Raw genomic sequence first — 23,394 nt, 5'->3', positions numbered from 1 at the left:
GGAGCACGGATGGAGCAGCGTGCCGGGACAGGTGAGCTGCAATGCTGCCACAAATCGTGCAGGTGCCCTGGGGAGCACAGTATAGGGTAAGAGGGGTTTAGCTAGGTTGGGGGCTGGTTACCTTTGTCCTGGGCCCCAATGGAGCTTAAACCAGCCCTATCTGCTATAATGTATAATTGCCTTTTTCACTCCAATTTACAATTGCGGTTAGATCCTGATTGCGATTTACAGTTCTTTGTAAATTACTTGTATCATGATTAGTCCTGCGATCGTCATTATGTGCAGCGTTTTTGCTATTTTTAGGAAAGGAGGGGTGGGGCTTCATGCTGCATAGAGAAATCGTACTAGAAATCGCATAATACCAAGCTTGCTCTGTGATTTTTGTGCTCTTCCATAGACTACAACCTAAACACAACTGCAGGAAAACTGCAGCAGGCAGTGCGTTTGCGCTTAGCTAAATATTGCGATTGCCGCAGTGGAAAAGTGGCAACAGTTATAGTGATAATTACAGTGCCCCTGCGGTTTACTAAATGCCATAAAAGTGTGCGAAATGCGATTATTGAGTCGCAATGCAGCTAGCGGAAAAGGATTCTAAATTAACGTGCACAAGGGGAAATCTTGGTACATTACAGTAGGCCTTCACTATATGACGTCGAGCTCATCATCTTTCCATTGTAAGTGACAAAGCAACTTTGCACCTTGCATTTTTTTATGACAGTCAAAATACGGACAGGAATCTTGTGTGTATGGCCAGTTTCAGAGACTTTAAGGACATTGTCTTCCACCACACGCACAGACTACGTTTGTAAAACAAAACAGCACAACTACGCAGACCCAAATATGCCGATGCTGTGGTCTGTGTGCCTGTTTACAAAACTCCATCAGATTAGCTCTCTGGGCAGCTCCTTAATGCTGGGTGCACACCATGCATTTTCCCGCTCGATCAGGACTATTTCCGACGTGGTCGATTCGGGCTCCGATCGTTCCTGCCATCGCTTTGCATGTTAAGTATACAAACGGCTGGAACGATCGAAGCCCGAATTGAGCACGTCGGAAATAGTCAAATCGATCCCGATCGACCCGCGGATCGAGCGGGAAAAAGCATGGTGTGTACCCAGCATTACACCTGACTCACCCGCCCACCAGATGAATCCATAGAGAAGAGCAAGGAAGCTGCACTTTATAGAGCTTGGATAGTTTCTTTCCAGACACACCCAGTACTAGAAAGCTCAGCTGTATGATCAGCTCTCCTGACACAGGATTACTGGTTTCGCATTCTTTTAAACCCACTTCCCCTGTTTCTACCAGTGCCTGACACAGGGGGCTTGATTCACAAAGCGGTGCTAACCTACTTAGCACGTCTAAAGTCTTTAGACGTGCTAACCAGGGTGCTAAGTAGGTTAATCAATTGAGAAATCCGGTGCTAACCTACTTAGCACCCTGGTTAGCACGTCTAAAGACTTTAGACGTGCTAAGTAGGTTAGCACCGCTTTGTGACTCGAGCCCAGGATAGCAAACGCTAATGGACTGCACAGTGCACGGAAAATGCTGGCACTATGTAAATCGATAATATTAATAATGATAAATAACGGTAATATTAGCAGATGTCGGCCTACCTTTGGGGTGAAACTGATCTCCCATCCATCTATAGGGAACAGAGCTGGATCCCACTGCACCTCCACTGATATCTGAGTCACATCTTTAAACTGCAGTCCTTTAGGTGACGAAATGTCTGAAAAATAACAAAAGAATAATTATAATGAGTATGTAAATTAGTGGTGTGATGCAAAACTTACATTTTTGAAGAAAATCCCTCTAGTTCTTTTTCCTCCTCTAATACCTGTTTTATTGGCAAATTGTACAAATCGGTGTAATTAAATGTGTTTACCTGCTGAAAAAGTTTTAAAAAGTGCAGAATTTAATGTCTGATCTCTAAATTGCTGCATTGTTTTGGCTCAAAAATTCTTCATGTTGTACCTGACCTAATGAAGGATTGCCTGGGTGTGTGATGGTTGACCTGGAAGTGTAATGTAGGCGGGGCTAAAGGTGTGGTGGGGGTGTAACGAAGTGTAGTTAAGGCGGGGCTGAAGGTGTGGCGCAACTGGAAGTGTAATGATGGCGGGGCTGAAGGTGCGGTGGAGGTGTGACTGGAAGTGTAATGAAGGCGGTGCTGATGGTGTGGTGGGAGTGTGACTGGAAGTGTAATGATGGCGGGGCTGAAGGTGTGGTGGGGGTGTGAGTGGAAGTGTAATGAAGGCGGGGCTGATGGTGTGGTGGGGGTGACTGGAAGTCTAATGAAGGCGGAGCTGAAGGTGTGGTCAGGGTGTGACTGGAAGTGTAATGAAAGCGAGCTGAAGGTGTGGTGGGGAGTTACTGGAAGTGTAATGAATGCGGAGCTGAAGATGTGTTGGGGGTGTGACAGGAAGTGTAATGAAGGTGGAGCTGAAGGTGTGGTGAGGAGTGACTGGAAGTGTGAAGAAAGCGGGGCTGAAGGTGTGGTGGGGTTGTGACTGGAAGTGTAATGAAGGCGGAGCTGAAGGTGTGGTGAGGGTGTGACTGGAAGTGTAATGAAGGTGGAGCTGAAGGTGTGGTGAGGAGTGACTGGAAGTGTGAAGAAAGCGGGGCTGAAGGTGTGGTGGGGTTGTGACTGGAAGTGTAATGAAGGCGGAGCTGAAGGTGTGGTGAGGGTGCGACTGGAAGTGTAATGAAGGCGGAGCTGAAGGTGTGGTGGGGGTGTGACTGGAAGTGTAATGAAGGTGGGGCTGAAGGTGTGGTGGGGTTGTGACTGGAAGTGTAATGAAGGCAGAGCTGTAGGTGTGGTGGGGTTGTGACTGGAAGTGTAATGAAGGCAGAGCTGTAGGTGTGGTGGGGGTGTGACTGGAAGGAAGTGTAATGAAGGCGGGGCTAAAGGTGTGGTGGGGTTGTGACTGGAAGTGTAATGAAGGCATAGATGTAGGTGTGGTGGGGGTGTGACTGGAAGGAAGAGTAATGAAGGCGGAGCTGAAGGTGTGGTGGGGTGTGACTGGAAGTGTAATGAAGGCGGAGCTGAGGGTGTGGTGAGGGTGCGACTGGAAGTGTAATGAAGGCGGAGCTCAAGGTGTGGTGGGGGTGTGACAGGAAGTGTAATGAAGGTGGGGCTGAAGGTGTGGTGGGGTGTGACTGGAAGGAAGTGTAATGAAGGCGGGGCTGAAGGTGTGGTGGGGTTGTGACTGGAAGTGTAATGAAGGCAGAGCTGTAGGTGTGGTGGGGGTGCGACTGGAAATGTAATGAAGGCGGAGCTGAAGGTGTGGTGGGGGGGTGTGACTGGAAGTGTAATGAAGGTAGGGCTGAAGGTGTGGTGGGTAGTGACTGGAAGTGTGATGAAGGCGGGGCTGTAGGTGTGGTGGGGATGTGACTGGAATTGTCATGAAGGTGTGGTGGGGGTGTGACTGGAAGTGTAATGAAAGCGGGGTTGAAGGTGTGGTGGGGTTGTGGCTTGAAGTCTAATGAAACCGGGGCTGAAGGTATAGTGGGGGTGTGACTGGAATTGTCATGAAGGAAGGGCTGAAAGCGGATCCGAGATGAAAAACTAACTATGACAAGCAACTTGTCTATATATCTTATCTAAAGTTTAGATAGTTTACACAGCAAATCTAGCTGCAAACAGCTTAAATAGAAAATGATTATTTCTTCCTGTGATACAATGACAGCAGCCATGTTGTTTGTAAACATTACAGAGGCAGGCTTATCTGTATCTTGAGCACTCTGAAAAAAACCTAATCCCCCCTCCTCCCTTCTGCCTCTGAAATCAATGGGTAGTAACACCTCCTCCTTCTCCTGCCCAGACTGAGCTCCCATGAGCCCTTGCTACTGCTAAGGCTCTCTGAAAACCTGTGGGCGTGGTTTATTTAGTTTATAGGGAATTAAGAGTATGCAAACAAAAACAAAACAGTATTTGGCTTGGCTTGAGGAATGCCCTATAAACAATAGGAAAGGAACACAATTATGCAATGAGTAAAATTTCACCTCAGATCCACTTGAAGGTGTGGTGGGGGTGTGACTGGAAGTGTAATGAAGGAGGGGCTGAAGGTGTGGCCGGGGTGTGACTGGAAGTGTAATGAAGGCAGGCAGGGCAGGTTCAAGACTTTCTGCTGCCTGAAGCAATCATCATAAACATTGGCGTAGCAAAGGAACTTTGGGCCCCAGTGCAAGTTTTACATTGGGTCCCCCCAATAATTTATATAAGAGCTAATACTGTGGTTGAGGAAGGGCCCCTTGTGGGCCCCTCTGGTCCAAGTGCAATCACAACCCCCGCATCCCCTATTGCTACACCACTTATTGTAAGGATGTGCCTCCCCCTCCCCCATTGGGGAAAAAAAAAACTTTTTTCATACATATACTGCTGTAGATAGGTGGCCGGATGCTAATGCGCGAGTGGCAAGATATGGGTGCTGATAGGTGTACGGCTAAGTGCGGATGTGTAGGTGGGTGGCTGTCTGGGATAGCAGCACACATAGTATAAACACCCACAGACAGAGTCCACAAACAATGCACATACACACACAGACCCACTCACACAGGGCAGTATGTAGGCTAAATAACTCTCAGAGTGTGTAACAGTGATTGACCAGGAGGTGTGGGGGAATGGTGACAATGGCCAGCAGAGGAGGGGAAGTGACTCAGGCAGCCCTGGATACATAGCCACACAGGAAACCAATAGCTCTTGTCCACCTCACTTGCTGCAAGCCAGGCCAGTCAGTGCCTCAGAAGTCCCTCCAGTTACAATGCTGGAAAAGTATCAGGCAGGCAGACAACCCCCAGAGCCACCTCAGTCCCTCAGTGTGTGTCACATGTCATCATGCTGCTGCACACTGTCTGCTCACCCCTGGAAGCAGTAATCCAGTCCTCCCATCAGGCAGGTGACAGGGGAAGCCCTCAGCAGCTTTCATATTTCCCGCAGCTCTGAGGAGGAAATTTAGTACTGCGTAGTTACTGTTGGCAGGAGCAGCAGAGCCAGAGAGAGAATGATCGGCAGTATCACTATATAGTGCTGCCTGCTGCCACCCTCAGTTCGGTGCCTGAATTGCATGATTCAGCCGGCTTCAAAATAGCCTGATTCTCAAAGCAGTGCAAAGTGTTTGCACGCCTGTGAAAAGCCCTTTATCACACCTAAACTCAGTTTAGGCATGATAAAATGAAACTCGCGCGAAGTTTCCGCGCGTAAAGTATTACGCGCGCAAACGCGTAATTCCGCGCGATGCGCCCATTAAACCCTATGGGCGCTGCGTGCGGAATTACGCGTTTGCGCGCGTAAAACTTTGCGCGCGATAAAGAGCACAAATCGGTGCTAACTCAGCGGTGCAAAGGTTATCACGCCTAAAGTCTTTTAGGCGTGATAACTGAGTTATCACCGCTTTGTGAATCAGGCCCATAGTCTGGAGGCATGGTGGAGGTGGGATAATTAGGAAGTGTAATAAAGGCCGGGATGTAGGCATAGAGGGGATGGGATAGGAAGTGTAATGAAGGCTGGGCTGGCATGGAGGGGATGGGATAGGAAGTGTAATGATGGTAGGGCTGGAGGCATGGTGGGGTGGTATAGGAAGTGTAATGAAGGCAGGGATGGAGACATGGTGTGGAGGTGGGATAGGAAATGGAATGAAGGCAGGGATGGATAGTGTTGTCCGGATCATGAACGATTCGGATCTTTGATCCAAATCTCTTTTGTGAGTCGAATCATCAAAATGAACGATTCGGTTCACAAAGGGGGTGGAGCCAGGAGCGACACGCCCCCCCTCTCAGCGGGCAGGGGGGTCCTGGAAGCAGAGCAGAGATGGATCGCTCAGTTGGAGGGGAGCCAGCCTTGCACAGGGACAGGTAGATGAGAGAGGGGACATGGGTGCCACTGCCAAATACGTGTGGTGGCTGGATGGTGTAATGGTTAAGGGCTCTGCCTCTGACACAGGAGATCAGGGTTCGAATCTCGGCTCTGCCTGTTCAGTAAGCCAGCACCTATTCAGTAGGAGACCTTAGGCAAGTCTCCCTAAGGGCTCTTTCACATCAGAGCTTGCGTTGGAGAACGCTCAAAGCATACGTTTTGTTGTATGCCTTTTACTGCGTTTTGATATACGTTGCACTGCAGTGAGTGTGCGTTTTTAATCCGTTTTCAATGCGTTACTGCACATAGAAAAACGCAGGTAATTTTTTTTTCTTTTAGTTGTCAACTTTCTACATTGTTCCTCTGTTGCATTCTGGGACTGATTGCCTGCGTTAACGGATTAAAAACGCGCATAGTGTGCGTTTTACATTGACTAACATTGTAACGCATAAAGCTAGCGTTGGCCAAAAAACTGCGCCTGGGTGCAGTGGAACGCAACGCACAAAAAGGCTGCGTTATATGTGAAAGCTAAAATGAAAGTCTATGGACTTTCATTTCACCTTGGGTAACGCAAATTTTATCCTTTGCGTTGAAACGCAGAAAATCTGCCCTAATGTGAAAGAGCCCTAACGCCTATAGAGCGCAACCTAGTGGCTGCAGCTCTGGCGCTTTGAGTCCGCCAGGAGAAAAGCGCGATATAAATGTTATTTGTCTTATCTTGTCTTATCTACTGGCTGCAATGTGTGTTAAGGGGTACAATGTGCTGCTCATTTTAGGCTGTCTTTTGGTGCATAGTGAACAAATGGGAAACTTTTGGCTCAGAAGGTAACTTTGCAGACATGCAGACAGGAAGTGTAACAAAGGCAGGGATGGTGGGGGTGGGATAGGAAATGTAATGAAGGCAGGGCTGGAGGCATGGTGGGGGTGGGATAGGAAGTGTAATGAAGGCAGGGCTGTAGCAGAACCGGGACAAGGTCCTCCCACACCCAAGGCTGAGACACCCATATGCGCCCCTCCATCCCTCCCACCCCAGCCGTCACACACTGATTGCTATTAGACTAAGAGGCACCCCAGGGCCCCCAACACCTTATTCTTTAGTTATCTGGCTTGCAGTCACTGCCATGTATCCCCTTTTCTTATTTCCCTCTTCAAACACAATAGGGGAATGATAGCTGAGTGAGTTGTGCGCCCCCTCCCACACTGCGCCCTGAGGCTGGAGCCTCTCCTGCCTCGGCCTCGGCCCTGGCTGTAGGCATGGCGGAGGTAGGATAGGAAGTGTAATGAAGGTAGGGCTGGAGGCATGGTGGGGGTAGGATAGGAAATGTAATGAAGGAGGGATTGAGGCATGGTGGGGGTGGGATAGGAAGTGTAATAAAGGCAGGGCTGGAGGCATGGTGGGGGTGGGATAGGAAGTGTAATGAGGGCTGGAGGCATGGTGGGCAGGATAGGAAGTGTAATGAAGGCAGGGCTGGAGGCATGGTGGGGGTGGGATAGGAAGTGTAATGAAGGCAGGGCTGGAGGCATGGAGGGGGTGGGATAGGAAGTGTAATGAAGGCAGGGCTGGAGGCATGGTGGGGGTGGGATAGGAAGTGTAATGAAGGCAGGGCTGGAGGCATGGTGGGGGTGGGATAGGGAGTGTAATGAGGGCTGGAGGCATGGTGGGGGTGAGATAGGAAGTGTAATGAAGGTGTGACTGGAGGTGGGGTTGTGACTAGAAGTGTGATTGTGAATGGAGGTATGACTGGAAGTGTGATGGAGGAGTGACTGGAAGCGTGATGAAGTCATGACTGGAGGTGTGACTGGAAGTATGGTGAAGGCATGACTGGAGGTGTGGTAGGGGTGTGACTGGAAGCGTGATGAAGGCATGACAGGAAGTGTGACTTGAAGCGTTATGAAGGCATGACTGGAGGTGTGGTAGGGGTGTGACTGGAAGCGTGATGAAGGCATGACAGGAAGTGTGACTTGAAGCGTTATGAAGGCATGACTGGAGGTGTGGTAGGGGTGTGACTGGAAGCGTGATGAAGGCACGACAGGAAGTATGACTTGAAGCATGATGAAGGCATGCCTGGAGGAGTGGTAGGGGTGTGACTGCAAGGGTGATGACGGTATAACTGGAGGTGTGACTGGAAGTGACATGAATGTGTTAGGGCCCTTTCACACTGGGGTTATGTGGTGCGTCAAATTGACGTGCTGCTACCACAGCCTAATGTAACCCTATGGGGAAGCTCGTACTTCCCATGTTGCGGTATGCTGTGCTGGAAGTCCCTAATCTAATGCTAGGGCAGAACTATGCTGCCAGGCGGGAACCGCAACGACCTGCGGCGGCCCGGAAGTCATGTTATTCTATGCAACGCGGATTTTTTTAAAAAGTTGACGTCCCGGCGCACCGGCGTGGAAGTGTATTTTTTACAATACGCTTCCGTGCACTTCTGCAGACCCCAAAGCAAGAAGTGACCGCAAGCGCGTGTCACTTCCTGCTGGGCTGGTGGCCAGACAGGGAACAACGCATACTAACGCAGTGTTCCCTGAAGGCCTGTTTCTGGCGGTGCAGCGGGCGCAACACACAACATCGCTGCTGCCAGTTTGCAGTGTGAAACCGGCCTTACTGTAGATGTGGTGCCGGTGTGATCTGAGGTGGTGTGAAGTTGTGATGGGAAATCCAGTCTCCCTTTCTTGCTTTGTGTAGTGGATAACACCAGTAAGGCAGGGGACACGCTTGTCTATTTTGTTACGTGTACACAGAAAAACTGATTTAAACTGTGAGCTCATGTTAATCAATGGGCTAGTTCACACTTAACCTCCTTGGCGGTATGGACGAGCTAAGCTCGTCCATAACCGCCGGAGGGCGCCGCTCAGGCCCTGCTGGGTCGATTTTAATAATTTTTTTTTTTAAACACGCAGCTAGCACTTTGCTAGCTGCGTGTGACTTATGATTGCCGCCGATCCGCCGCTGCCCGACGCGTAACACGGCGCCCCCCCCGGGACCCCTGCGCAGCCTGGCCAATCAGTGCCAGGCAGCGCTGAGGGGTGGAACGGGAGTCCCAGTGACGTCGATGACATCACTCCGTTCGTCGCCACGGCGACGGGGGAAGCCCTAAAGGAAATCCCGTTCAGAACGGGATTTCCGGACGGGTCTTTGCGCCGGCGGCGATCGGAGGGGTGGGAGGGAATCTGCAGGGAGGGGGGAATCATGTAGATAGCGCTAGGCTAGCTACATGATTTAAAAAAAAATAATTAAAAAAATAGTGTGCAGCAGCCACCCTGGCGAAATCAATAGAACGCCAGGGCATTTTTCACACAGAAAAAAAACCTGACATCCTGCAAGATAATTTTGCACATTTTGTCAGTTTTCTGTATCAATTACTCTTGTTGCTTTGAAAAAAAACATACAAAAATAAACCTCATGCAGAAAAACGCACGCAGAGAACTATATGCGGCAAGTGGACTAACTGGGCGCTGCCATAGGCACCAATGTATTTTACTGGTATTTGGGCCCTGGAGTGGAAATTTGGGTGTCCGGTGTGCGTGTGTGTGTGTGCGCGTGTGTGTGTGTGTGTGTGTGTGTGCGTGCGTGTGTTAGGTGCCTTCAGATCCACAAGTATATTTTAACACCCAGTACCCAGAAGGAGCTATAACATTGTTACTGACAGTGTTATAGCATCTTACAAATGTTATGAGTGTTAGAAGACAAGGTGAAAATCTTTTCATCTCACATTTATCACGCTACTGCTTGGGTGAGATAATTCTCCTTCTCACACGTGTCATGGATTGAATAGGAAATGATGATAGCTCCTGCCACTCCAATATATTACCAAAAACTGATACAATCAGATTAGTGCAACAGAACAATACTTATGTGAATACGTTTTGACATTAGGTCTTAAAGGATCGTTATCATAAAAAATTGTAATATTTAAAATATATATTTCTCCCAGAGTAAAATGCACTATAAATTACCCTTTCCTGTGTTGCTGCCACCTACATACTTACATAGTAAGTAGTAAAAAGCTGACCGATTTGGACTTGTTCACCTCCTTATAGAGGATTCTCAGTATAACCTTAAATGGACACTGTAGGGGGGTTGGGGGAAAATGAGTTGAACTTACCCGGGGCTTCTAATGACATCCTGTGCGTGCGCAGCCACTCACCGATGCTCCAGCCCCACCTCCGGTTCACTTCTGGAATTTCAGACTTTAAAGTCTGAAAACCACTGCTCCTGCGTTGCCATGTCCTCGATCCCGCTGATGTCACCAGGAGCATACTGTGCAGGCCCAGTATGGTCTGTGTCTGCGCAGTACGCTCCTGGTGACATTAGCGGGATTGAGGACATGGCAACGCAGACGCAGTGGTTTTCAGACTTTAAAGTCTGAAATTCCAGAAGTGAACCGGAGGCCGGGCCAGAGCATTGGGGAGTGGCTGCGCGGGCACAGGATGTCTGCGGGGGGCCATTAGAAGCCCCGGGTAAGTTCAACTCATTTTCCCCCGACCCCCCTACAGTATCCCTTTAAGGGCCCTTTTCCACTGGCTGTGATCTGCTTCAAAAAGCTGATCGGAGCCGTTTTGCTGACGGCTAGCAGTATCTTTCCAGTAGAATTGCACAAGCCGGCGATTGTATGCGGGGAAAAGCGGTGTGCAATTTTGGGAAATGAGCAAATCCTGGTGCTCATTTCGCACTATTGCGCGCCCCTTTTTCCCGCATACAATTTTACTGGAAATAACTGCTTGCGCGATCGCAATGCGCTTGTAGTCGTGCGTAGCAGTGGAAAAGTCTCCTTATTCTTTACAAAAGCACTTCCTGGTAAGGATCTATACAAAGATGTCAGCCAGCTTCCCTACTCCATTCCACACCATTTTGTCAGTTGGACTGAGCAACTGCAGCTTAGGAAGTGCTTTTGTAAATAAAGAAAGTCCTGAGAATCACCATGAGGAGATGGACTAGTCCAAAACCCAACAGAACTGTCAGATTTTCACTACCTTCTGTAAACAGCAACATAAGAAAAAAGTAATACAGTATATAGTTCATTTTATTCTGGAAACAATGGACATTTATATGTATGTATTTTACATTTTACACTTTTTTTGTGATAGTTGTCCTTTGTGGATTTAACATACAAAGGTAAAACATTGTCCAAAACGACCCACTCATCATTCAGATATTGTTGGGAAAAAATGTAACAAACAACGGTGTAGAGGAACGATCTACAATGATTCTTGTGTGTTCAGAAAATGTGTCTATGAAGTCTATGGCATTTCACCTACATTGAACATCGTTCAAAGAGTCGATCGTTTGCCATTTTGTTTGTAGTCTTTTGTTTGTCTTTTAATTTCATTGACATTACATTGCATGGGTATCTTGAAGGATAGACTGTGGTAGGCTCGTTCATCAGTTGTTTCACACGTGCCATCTTTTTGTGTGTATGTAGCTTTAAACAAGAACTCCCTGAATCATCCCACAGCAGCCAATCAAATACCAGTGTTTATTCTCAAACTGTCATCTGATAATGTAAGTTTGAATTTCATTGGCACAACTCAATCAGCAGAAAACGTTATCCAAAAGCAAAACAGGAACAAACGAGTCCACATTCCAGAAGCATAGGAGATAGAGGGAGATGCAGGTGTGTCAACATGCTATTATGCTGAGTGTGAATTTATATGACCTAAGCTAGCAAATACAATCAGAGACAGAGGGAAGGAAGAAAGACAAGTAACCATGTAAAATCTTTACTGTGGCTTTACTAATAAAATTGAGTGAAGCAGGGGACAGAAAAGAAAGCTTATTATAGGGGGCTTAGTATAGTGATAGTAGGGATGTTAAAAAATGTAACAAAGCAAGGAAATTATATACTGTAGAATGCATCAGTGACCCATGTTGTTGGTAGACCGCGCCTAGCCTTTCCAAAAAGCTTATGTTTTTTCTTTGGTCATCCTATATAATAAAACCCTAATGTCCCTGCATCCGTCCCTGAGTCAGTGCTTTTTTGCACTGCGCATTTGCAGGGACAGACGCAGAGACACTGCGGAGAGCTGGAGGAGGACGGGGCCAGAAGAGGCGGGCGTGCGTGTTTGCGCACGTCGGGCGCGTGCGTCAGGCGTGCGCGCGAGGTGGGTGTGGGCATTAGTGACAGACCGAGCCTGACTTTAAACGGGCTAAGTCACTAGTCATTAAATACTTTTATTAGAAATGTTGCAGCGTGTCATGGCTGTTACTGAATACTTTATATTAAGACTTCAGCTCCAGTTTAAAGGGCAACTGTAGTGACTAGTGAGAAGAATATGGAGGCTGCCATATTATTTCCTTTTAAACAATACCAGTTGCCTGGCTGTCCTGCTGTTCCACTGCCTCTAATACTTTTAGCCATAGACCCTGAACAAGCATGCAGCAGAGCAGGTATGTCTGACATTATTGGCAGATCTGACAAGATTTGCTGCATGCTTGTTTCTGGTGTTATTCAGACACTACTGCAGCCAGATAGATCAGCAGGGCTGCCAGGAAACTGGTATTGTTTAACAGGAAATAAATATGTCAGCCTCCATATTCTTCTTACTTCAGTTGTTCTTTAACCACTTTTTCCACTGCTACAGTATATCCACGTCATCTGTGGCACCCTCCAAGCCACCATGACGTAAATATACAAAGCTTGCAGCCCTGCTGTGCACAATTGGGTGTGCTTCAGAGCGCACCCCCCGGCACTGTCAGCTGCATTACTAATTGGTGAAAGGGAACATGTTCCCTTGTAGCCAATTAGTCCACCCCCCTCCCATGATCCTTCATCTGTCCCCCTCCATGCAGAAATCATTAAAAAAAATCCTCCAGCAAGTAGCCTCACTCACCTTACCTCTTTCCTGCAACTATCCTGAAGCCCGAGCCTCCGTTCCCCTCTCTGCATTCAGCCGCGTAATGCCGGTTAACCGGGTCCCGGCTTGATGACGTCATCAAGCCGGGACCCGGGTAACTGGCAACACGCGGCTGACTGCAGAGCGGGGATCAGAAGCTCGGGCTTCAGGATAGTCGCAGGAACGAGGTAAGGTGAGTGAGGCTACTTGCTGGTGCATTTTTTTAATGATTTGTGCAAGGAGGGGGCTGCCTGATGGGGGAGGGAGGACATCTGGCTATCGATTCTTGGGGGGGGGGGAGAGGATATATAAAGGGGGGTGTTAAAGTGACTGGGGGACATCTGGGTAACCGAGGAGAGGTTTTTTTTTTAATAACATGGCACATCTGGGCACCTGGGGGGCCATAACTTAATACTGGGGGCACATTTGGCTATAATGGGGGCAGCGCTAATCCTGGGGGTACATCTGGCTATAATGGGGTAATGCCAGGGCCGGACCATCAACCAGGCACCTCAAGCACCTGATTGGGGCCCCATTCATTGTCTAAAGGGCCCCCCTCTGAGCCGCACAAAATGCTGTGGCTGCCAGCCTGCTGCTCTGTAATGTGGATCCGATGAGTGGCCCCATGATGTGCTGGGTGAGTCTGTCCTGACTCCTGTGTACAAAATTATCCGTGCCTGCACTGCCCGCTCCCGGCGCTCCGCTCTGCCTACAAAAGAAACACTGAGGCTGGCTGGCTGAGCGTCGCCGTTGCCATGGCAAACAGACGCTCTCCAGTCTAGTCCTCAGTGACAGAGAGCCAATCAGTGTGCGGCGGCGTCCCCTGCGCCGTCCACGTGATCACGTCAGCTACTGCTGACGTCATTGGCCCTCGCTCGCCTCTCCCGCCTTCCCCTCCTTCCTCGCTCAGTTGTGAGAGAGCGCAGGCACAGCGCAGGTTGTAGAGATGGGAAGTTCGGATCTTTTCAATGATCCGGATGATTCGAATCGGATCATTGAAAAGATCCGGATCTTTGATCCGAATCTCGGATCATTTTACTACCGAAGCATTCGGGGTGAGATGACTAGCAGGACAGGTCTTTCCCTGCTGTGGACAGGAGAAGGGGAGGGGAGTGGACAGAGAAGGGAGGAGGGACGAGCAGAGAGCAGAAATGTTTGTGCACACAATACCCACATGCTGCAATCATATGCTTTACATGTATTTATTTCACCTATATGCTCATCTGTGTACTTTCCATGCAAACGTCACACAGTGAAGGAAAGCATTCCCAGAAGATAAGTGCAGCTGTTTAGTGCCGAGTGCAGGAGGATCATATTGCCCTGCAATCATAGTGCCTGCAAAGTTACTGAGCTGTGCTTCTGAGCCAAAAAGCTTCCAATGTGATCACTGTGCAGCACTACGGAACAGCCAGCCTATGATGAGCAGCAGATTATAGCCAGTATGTGTGCTCTATACATATCTGGCAGTGGCACCCATGTCCCCTCTCTCTCATCTACCTGTCCCTGCAAGGCTGCCTCCCTTCCAACAGAGCGATCCATCTCAGCTCTGCTTCCAGGACCCCGCTGCCCGCTGAGAGGGGGCGTGCCGCTCCTGGCCCCGCCCCTTTTGCGATCCGAATCGTTCATTTTGATGATTCGGATGATCGACTCATTAAATAGATTCGGATCAAAGATCCGAATCGTTCATGATCCGGACAACACTAGCAGGTTGAGGCAGGTCAGTGTAGCGTGCAGAGGAGCCTGGAGACAGGCAGCACTGGCTGCATTCAGCAATGTGAATGACAGACTGTTCGTCAATTCATTGATGTGGAATATGGTATATATATATATATATATATATATATATATATATATATATATATATATATATATATATATATGCATGTATGTACATATATATATATATAACATATGTGTATATAGTACATTGATGCTTCGAAGATTTATTCTGGCTACACACGGTGCCAGAAGCCAAAGGTAATTTCAGTTCTATGTTGATAACATGTATGTGTGTGTGTGTGTGTTGGGGGGGGGGAAGGGTTGAGAGTTGGGGGCCCAAATCTGCCACTTTGCTTAGGGCCCCATTTGGCCTTAATCCGGCTCTGGGTAATGCTGATCCCAGGGACACGTCTGGCTATAAGAGGGGCACTATTCCTGGGGTTGCATCTGTAAATCTCATCTGGGGGTGGCAAACACAGGGGACACATCTGGCTGTGCTGCCCCCCCAGCAGTGTTTGCTGATATTGGGGACACATCTGGCTATACTTGGGAGGGGGGGGGGGGTTGATACTAGGGACACATCTGGATATCTATACTGGGGGGACATAAACTAGTGGCACGGTTTTTATGTCAGTAGCACTTTTTATTTTTAAACAGGAATTGGTCAAAATTTAGAAATAATGCATTTTTTTTTTACTTTTTTCCACTTTTTCCCATTAAAATGCACAGAGAAGAATATTTTACTTGAGACCAAATACCCCCCAATGAAAGCTTTGTCTTGAAAAAAACGATATAAGGATCATTTAAGTGGCACGAGTACAGATGAAGTTATTGCTGATTAAAAAGGGACACCGCTAAAGCGTCAAAACTGCTCTGGTCCATTAGGGGAAAACAAGGTCTGGATGCAAAGTGGTTAAAGTGAACCTGAGGTGAGACTGATATGGTGGCTGCCATATGTGTTTCCTTTTAAACAATGCCAGTTGCCTGGCAGCCCTGCTGCTCTATTTGGCTGCCGTAGTGTCTGAGGTACACCAGAAACAAGCATGCAGCTAATCGTGTCAGTTCTGACAATAATGTCAGACACTTCTGATCTGCTGCATGCTTGTTCAGGGTCTATGGCTGAAAGTATTAGAGGCAGAGGATCAGCAGGACAGCCAGGTAACTACAGTAGTATTGCTTAAAAGGAACTAAATATGGCAGCCTCCATAAAACTCTCACCTCAGGTTCACTTTAAGAACTACTGACCACACTTTGTATGTATGTGAAGGCCTCAGTCAAACTTGCCCTGCCCTGCCCTGACCTGGTGGGTAAAGGTGGTGGCCTGATTCTGGTTTTGAACGAGGTCCAGAAATGAACACTGGTTAACCATAGATGGCTCTCACTGACACTGACATATAATGTAAAGACACAGACAATATGCTGCGTTAATGACACTTAGCAAAATCAATTAGTGGGCGCAGTGAAACCCTGATTATCTTTCAAGGAGCTATGCATAAAGTCAGATAATTGAAAATCAGGAAAGTCATTGACAAGGCTCTAGATCAGGGGTCTCAAACTCAATTTACCTGGGGGCCGCAGGAGGCAAAGTCAGGATGAGGCTGGGCCGCATAAGGGAATCAATAAATCAGCAGCTCTCCCCAGCCCCCCGTCCCTTGCATTGATTTTTATTTCAAAATCAAATTCACACTGAAGCAAACTATTTTGCCTTTTTTACCTTATAGTTTGCTTCAGTGCTCCCATTACAAGTAATCCGCCGTGTCCCCGCCACAAAACGAGGGCTGCAGAGCCCCCAAATCGCCCAAGGGGCAATCCACCGGCATTTCCTGGAAGGGGCAGAGCTTTCAGCTTCAGCTCTGCCCCTCCTGACGTCAATCGCGGCGCATCGCCGCCTCTGCCCGCCCCTCTCACTCTTCCTTCACAGAGAGGGGCGGGGAGAGGCGGCGATCCGTGTGGCGATTGACGTCAGGAGGGGCAGAGCTGAAGCTGAAAGCTCTGCCCCTTCCAGGAAATGCCAGCGGATTGCCCCCCGGGCGATTTGGGGGCTCAGCAGCCCTCGTTTAGCGTCGGGGATGCTGCGGATTACTTGGGAGCACTGAAGCAAACTATAAGTAAGCGTTTGCCGGCGAGGGCCACAAAATATTGTATCGAGGGCCGCAAATGGCCCGCGAGCCGCGAGTTTGAGACCCCTGCTCTAGATTATGCTGCATTCTGCTCAGGAAGAAGGTCACTGTTTACAAGAGAGAAGAAGATAGTGTACAAATAATCAAATAAGCGCTTAGAGCTCAGACAATGAAGCTTCTAATGTAATTGCACACGGACACACGGACGTTTGGTGGCGTCGGGGCAGCCAGAAGCAGCGTCGTCCTGTGACGTCTCGTTCAGGGGGTGGCGTTACAGCGATCATCGGCTTCCCATCACGATTTGCGTTTTTCAGCTCCGCAAGAGGACATGAAGCCGCAGCGGCTAGGTGACCCTCGTCGCTGCATGCGTCTTCTAGGGCCGGCTGAAAAGACGCGGTAAATCGGGATCGGAACGCCGCGTTTGCGCAATCACCGGTAATCGGCAGTAACCGAGCGATGCTAAATGCTCCCATTCATTTGAATGGGAGCGTTTAGCAAACGAGTCCCGAACACTTGGCGGTAAACGCCGCCAAGCGTCCGTGTGAACCAGCCCTAACAAGTACACTGTATTAATGTTATCAATATGAAAGCAAGTGGGACATTTAGCACATCTAACATTCCGGACAGAATGCTGCCACACTACTGCTAGTTCTAGCAATAATAATCACCATAACAACCAGAAAATGATCATTCATTAGTAAGACAAGACAGTGCAAAAAAAAAAAAAAAATATCCCAATTCTGCATTCCTCAAGAGTTACCTAAAGTGACATGTGATTGATGATGAGATAGACGTGTATGTGCAGTGCCAAGTATACAAATATCTAGTCTGTGCTTCTTTTTTTTCTTTCTCTGTCTGAAAGAGTTAACATCCAGGTATGCAAGTGACAGTTTCTAGTTGGTACCTAGATTGACTATTAAATAACCACCACTGCTAAGGAATAACGGTCATAAAACTCTTGCCTGGAAGAGAATAGCTTCTTAGTGCAGGGGATAAATTAAAAATGTCAAAAGTTCATATGTATTGAGCTCTCTAGGACACAGAAAGGCTGTCATTGAGCAAAGACAAAATAATACTTTTTTTAAAAAATGTTTTTAAAGAGAGCCTAAATCCTCCTAAAATGCCACTTTTTTTTAAGCAGTCTTCTTAAGCATTAATGGCTTAGCTGAAACGTCGCCATCCCGCGGCAAAACTAGACTTTAATCACCCCGAAATCTCCCGCGGATCTCTGCCTCCTCCCGCCCCTCTCAGTCTTCTTTTACTGAGAGGGGCGGGAGGAGGCAGAGATCCGCAGGAGATTGACGGGAATGGAGGCAGAGCTGCAGCTCAAAGCTCTGCCTCCCCGGGTAGCAAAATCCACAACTTTGAAAGTCGTGGATTTTTGCCCCGGTATTTGGGGGCGATGAAAGCCTCATTTTGCAGCGGGATAGCGGCGTTTCAGCTAAGCCATTAATGCTTAAGAAGACTGCCTAAAAAAAGTGTCATTTTAGGAGGCTTCAGAGTCTTTTTAAACATAACATAAAACTGTGGAATATCTAAAAAGTGGACAATTTTACCCTCAATTGAGTCCATGAAGTGAAAAGAGATAAGCACTTATATCTATCCTCCTCCTAAAAATTACTTTTTCAACTTTGCAACCAATTCTATAGCATTAGCTTATTTGGCCGTGGCTCTCCTGGCTCCCTGCCTATCCCAGAAGACAGATAAAGATTGGTTTCAGAAGCAACTGTCCATCCTACACCACATGACCACTGCCTTGCATCTCTATTGGGACAGACGGGGGTGTGGCTGGACCAGGACATCCAACCATATTTTGCAACACTAGGTTAGGCACTAGAATACCCCCACTGCTTTGTACCTGCCTTCCCAACCGGAATAAAGGGATTTTATTGAAGTGGTTTCTTTTACCTTATGCAACAGCTACGTTTGGTTGAACTAACATAGCTGGATTGGTGGTAAAACTGCATAGCGTGCGGCCTTTGCATCAGTTTAAAGTGGACCTGAACTCTTGCACAGGACAGAAGGAAAACAGAGAGAATGCACCCTGTATGCATTTAGAGAGTTTAGCCTGTCTAATTCCCCCTCATCTGCGTACTAATCACCACCAATCTCTCAGCTGTGTCAGCTCAGGAGTCTCTTCTGTCATGGCAGAGCAGCTAATTTGTACATTTTAACAATATCTCTGCTTCCATGAAAGCAGGAAGTAGACACGCTGCAGATGATTTGCAGGATTTATATCGGCTGTAATAAAGAAATGTTGTTTTGTAAAGGTTATTATGCTGTTGCATATCTTTTAGAGCAGAGAGAAAGTTCTGAGTTCAGGTCCCCGTTAATTGCAGCAATCCGCTCCAGGATCACTTTCAAATCCAGCTCCCTGATTTTATGCAATACAGTAGATCCCAAAATATATATTTTGTCCAGCATTTCCATGTAACATTACACACAGAATCCATGTCTGTCTGTGGAAACTCACGGGTGGATGTAGTGATGCTGGCGGGCTCGCTGGTGATGTCACTGATGACAGAGCAGACGCTGATGTTATAGGTCGTTCCCGGCTCCAGCTCTCTGATGGTGACAGTGCTCCAGTCCCCGGGGACTCTCTGCTGTAGCCGCTGCTGAGTCCCCCACTCTCCTGGCACCGCAGGCTGGTAGGATATGACATACTCTGTGACAGCTGAGGTCCCTTCCCAGGTCAGGTCCATCCAATGATCCCCCACCGCCGTCACTGAGAAATCCACAGGCGGAGCAACTAGAGAGAGGAAGGAAGGATAAGAGTGCTTTAGTGTATACAGCAAACCTTGTGATTCAGTGCACCACATTCATGTGTCATTCATTATGTTTGCATACATATATATCGGTGTGCGATGAAAGACTAGGAATGGCACTGGAAGAATAATCTCAAAATCACACAGAGAAAGCTTTGGAAGATTCAGGAATAGGGATGGTCAATGAGATGCATATAAGTTGAGTTGATGCAGGCTATGCAAATTGTGCATGTGAATGTATGCAGCTTCAAAATGCATCCCGCCAAGAAAGGATTCGATTGGTCCATCTTCAAACTGCAAATATTTGTATTATGTAGCAACAGCTTCAACTTCCCTATTCAGGAATAAGCAAAGCTGAAAGCAAGAATGGGGTTGGTTCTAATTTAACCCTTTAGCAGCCAATTTATTTAGAGGTTTGCAAGTGCTCCAGGTCTATTTATTTTAGCACATTTTTTATTTCTTTATATGTTACTACTAATTAGTACTTCTGTAATGTGTATTGATGGCCACTTGTCATTAGGGGGCAGTGTGAGACAATAACAGAGGACTTCTGCTTTGAGTTTCTATATTTTCTGCTAGAGAGAGAGATGAAAGCATTACAAGAATTTACAGCACAACAAGTTCTGCTGACTGAGGTCAAAAGCAGTGCACTTATCTCAAACAAGATAACTCTATTGAAGCTGCTAATGGGTTAACCAGTCAGGTTGAATTCATTAGTAAAACTGTCCAATGCTAAAATATGTTCCCGCAACAATAAACCTTATTGCTGTTCTCAAGGCATTTTTGTGTTTTTGTTTCTTCAGTGAAAAACCCAGTGCACATAGCCTCAGGACTCCACACAGGGAGAGCAGGTTACTTGGGGCGCATAGCCTCAGGACTCCGCACAGGGAGACCAGGTTACTTGGGGCGCATAGCCTCAGGACTCCGCACAGGGAGACCAGGTTACTTGGGGCGCATAGCCTCAGGACTCCGCATAGGGAGACCAGGTTACTTGGGGCACATAGCCTCAGGACTCCGCACAGGGAGACCAGGTTACTTGGGGTGCATTGCCTCAGGACTCCGCACAGGGAGACCAGGTTACTTGGGGTGCATTGCCTTAGGACTCCGCACAGGGAGACCAGGTTACTTGGGGCGCATAGCCTCAGGACTCCGCACAGGGAGACCAGGTTACTTGGGGCACATAGCCTCAGGACTCCGCACAGGGAGACCAGGTTACTTGGGGCGCATAGCCTCAGGACTCCGCACAGGAAGACCAGGTTACTTGGGGAGCATAGCCTCAGGACTCCGCACAGGGAGACCAGGTTACTTGGGGTGCATAGCCTCAGGACTCCGCACAGGGAGACCAGGTTACTTGGGGAGCATAGCCTCAGGACTCCACACAGAGAGACCAGGTTACTTGGGGTGCATAGCCTCAGGACTCCGCACAGGGAGACCAGGTTACTTGGGGCGCATTGCCTCAGGACTTCTCACAGGGAGACCAGGTTTCTTGGGGTGCATAGCCTCAGGACTCCGCACAGGGAGATCAGGTTACTTGGGGTGCATAGCCTCAGGACTCCGCACAGGGAGATCAGGCTACTTGGGGTGCATAGCCTCAGGACTCCGCACAGGAAGACCAGGTTACTTGGGATGCATAGCCTCAGGACTCCGCACAGGGAGACCAGGTTACTTGGGGAGCATAGCCTCAGGACTCCGCACAGGGAGACCAGGTTACTTGGGGAGCATAGCCTCAGGACTCCACACAGAGAGACCAGGTTACTTGGGGTGCATAGCCTCAGGACTCCGCACAGGGAGACCAGGTTACTTGGGGCGCGTTGCCTCAGGACTCCGCACAGGGAGACCAGGTTACTTGGGGTGCATAGCCTCAGGACTCCGCACAGGGAGATCAGGTTACTTGGGGTGCATAGCCTCAGGACTCCGCACAGGGAGATCAGGCTACTTGGGGTGCATAGCCTCAGGACTCCACACAGGGAGACCAGGTTACTTGGGGTGCATAGCCTCAGGACTCCGCACATGAAGACCAGGTTACTTGGGGCGCATAGCCTCAGGACTCCGCACATGAAGACCAGGTTACTTGGGGAGCATAGCCTCAGGACTCCGCACAGGGAGATCAGGCTACTTGGGGTGCATAGCCTCAGGACTCCGCACAGGGAGACCAGGTTACATGGGGTGCATAGCCTCAGGAATCCGCACAAGGAGACCAGGTTACTTGGGGCACATAGCCTCAGGACTCCACACAAGGAGACTAGGTTACTTGGGGTGCATAGCCTCAGGACTCCGCACAGAGAGACCAGGTTACTTGGGGTGCACAGCCTCAGGACTCCGCACTGGGAGACCAGGTTACTTGGGGTGCATAGACTCAGGACTCCGCACAGAGAGACTAAGTTGCTTGAGGCGCATAGCCTCAGGGCTCCACACAGGGAGATCAGTTTACTTGGGGAGCATAGCCTCAGGACTCCGCACAGGGAGACCAGGTTACTTGGGGTGCATAGCCTCAGGACTCCGCACAGGGAGACCAGGTTACTTGGGGTGCATTGCCTCAGGACACCGCACGGGGAGACCAGGTTACTTGGGGTGCATAGACTCAGGACTCCGCACAGAGAGACTAAGTTGCTTGGGGCGCATAGCCTCAGGGCTCCACACAGGGAGATCAGTTTACTTGGGGAGCATAGCCTCAGGACTCCGCACAGGGAGACCAGGTTACTTGGGGAGCATAGCCTCAGGACTCCGCACAGGGAGACCAGGTTACTTGGGGTGCATAGCCTCAGGACTCCGCACAGGGAGACCAGGTTACTTGGGGTGCATTGCCTCAGGACACTGCACTGGGAGACCAGGTTACTTGGGGCGCATAGTTTAGCGCTTGAAGCAGTAACAGGAGAAATAAGGACAAATTTATGAAAACCGATTCTTCTTTCACAGGTCTAGCAGGCCGCTTCTCTCAGCGCAGTGCCACTGCCAGGAATATAATCACTGTTCTGTCAGATAAATGTAAACAATGATCCGGCAACAACCCTGACAGAAGTGCTAAATAGATGAGAGGAAGTGAGCGTGCGACTTTCCTTATTTATTGTAGTGATGTGTTTACGGTAGATGCAGTGAAGTATTATGGCCTGAGCCCACTAACGCAGTGGTGTCCGCTTTTCAGCATCTGTAACATTGATGTGTAACTGAAAAGCAGATACAACTGCATTAGTGGGCTTAGGCCCTGAAAGTCGCCACACATAACTCAATGTGCCACCAGATCTGACTGAATGTGATCAGAGAGGGATCTATTGCCTGCACAAACAGCACACACCAATTTCTATTGAATAATAGTCCTGCTGCTGACCCCAACCCCCCTCCCCCCAAGCAGTAGCATAGCTTAGGAGCTCTGGGCCCCAGTGAGAATTTTACATTGGGCCCCTCTAGAGCGCTCTGTACATAACAATTGATATGGAGCACCAAAACCTGCCAAGGACAGCTGCAGTGTCGGAGAGGTGTAAACTAGGAAGGAGAACAGTGTAGTAATGGTTACAACTAATCCAAGCACATATAGGAGTGATCATTAGCTTAGCACTAATATAGAGCAAATAAAGCGGTTGATGGAGGGCCCGTACTGGGCCCCTTTGGTCCAGGGACTCTGATGCGGCCGCTACCTCTGTATCCCCTATTACTAGGCCACTGCCCTTAAGTGTATGTGTCCCCCCCACCCATGCTGTGTGTAAACAGTGCAGTGTTGAACGCTCACCTGTCACACCGGAGCGAATCCTAGATTTGCCAGTGTCACGTGGTACAGGTGCTCGCATGGACACAAGGAGGCCAAGATTCACCCCCGTGTGACAAGTGAGGCTTCATCACTGGGCATGGGAATGGGAGGAGCATAGGAAACACATGTACACTTGGGGGACACCAGCCAGGTGTCCGGCGGTCATCGCGATTTTGAATGCCATTAACATTACACACCTGATGGAGCCCTTGTGACCAACATTCCTCAGCATTCCCGATCGATGCTGGCCATGTTGTGGCACGGATTCTCCTCTGATTTCGATTGATAGGCCCCCAATATCAAGTATTGCATGGGCACCCTTATTTTCCTGTTTTTGGAAAAGAGGCGTGCTATTCTGGT

At 48.7% G+C, this 23,394-nt stretch overlaps 1 protein-coding gene across 2 annotated transcripts in view; it reads right to left on the bottom strand.

The window, feature by feature from the left end:
* The window catches only part of LOC137520979 (tenascin-R-like), a 1,317,931-nt gene that overhangs the window by 771,492 nt on the left and 523,045 nt on the right, over window positions 1–23,394 (bottom strand). For both annotated transcript variants that reach the window (XM_068239627.1, XM_068239626.1), the window contains exons 5-6: window positions 19,001–19,276; window positions 1,617–1,732 (exon numbers count right to left, since the gene is read on the bottom strand). In XM_068239627.1, coding sequence (XP_068095728.1) covers window positions 1,617–1,732; window positions 19,001–19,276 — 392 coding nt within the window. The remainder of the gene's footprint in view (window positions 1–1,616; window positions 1,733–19,000; window positions 19,277–23,394) is intronic.

The sequence above is a fragment of the Hyperolius riggenbachi genome, chromosome 6 (assembly GCF_040937935.1).
Source record: "Hyperolius riggenbachi isolate aHypRig1 chromosome 6, aHypRig1.pri, whole genome shotgun sequence".
NCBI classification, from domain to species: Eukaryota; Metazoa; Chordata; class Amphibia; order Anura; family Hyperoliidae; genus Hyperolius; species Hyperolius riggenbachi.
Note: the sequence above shows the minus strand (reverse complement) of the source record. Positions and strands in the feature narration are given on the sequence as shown.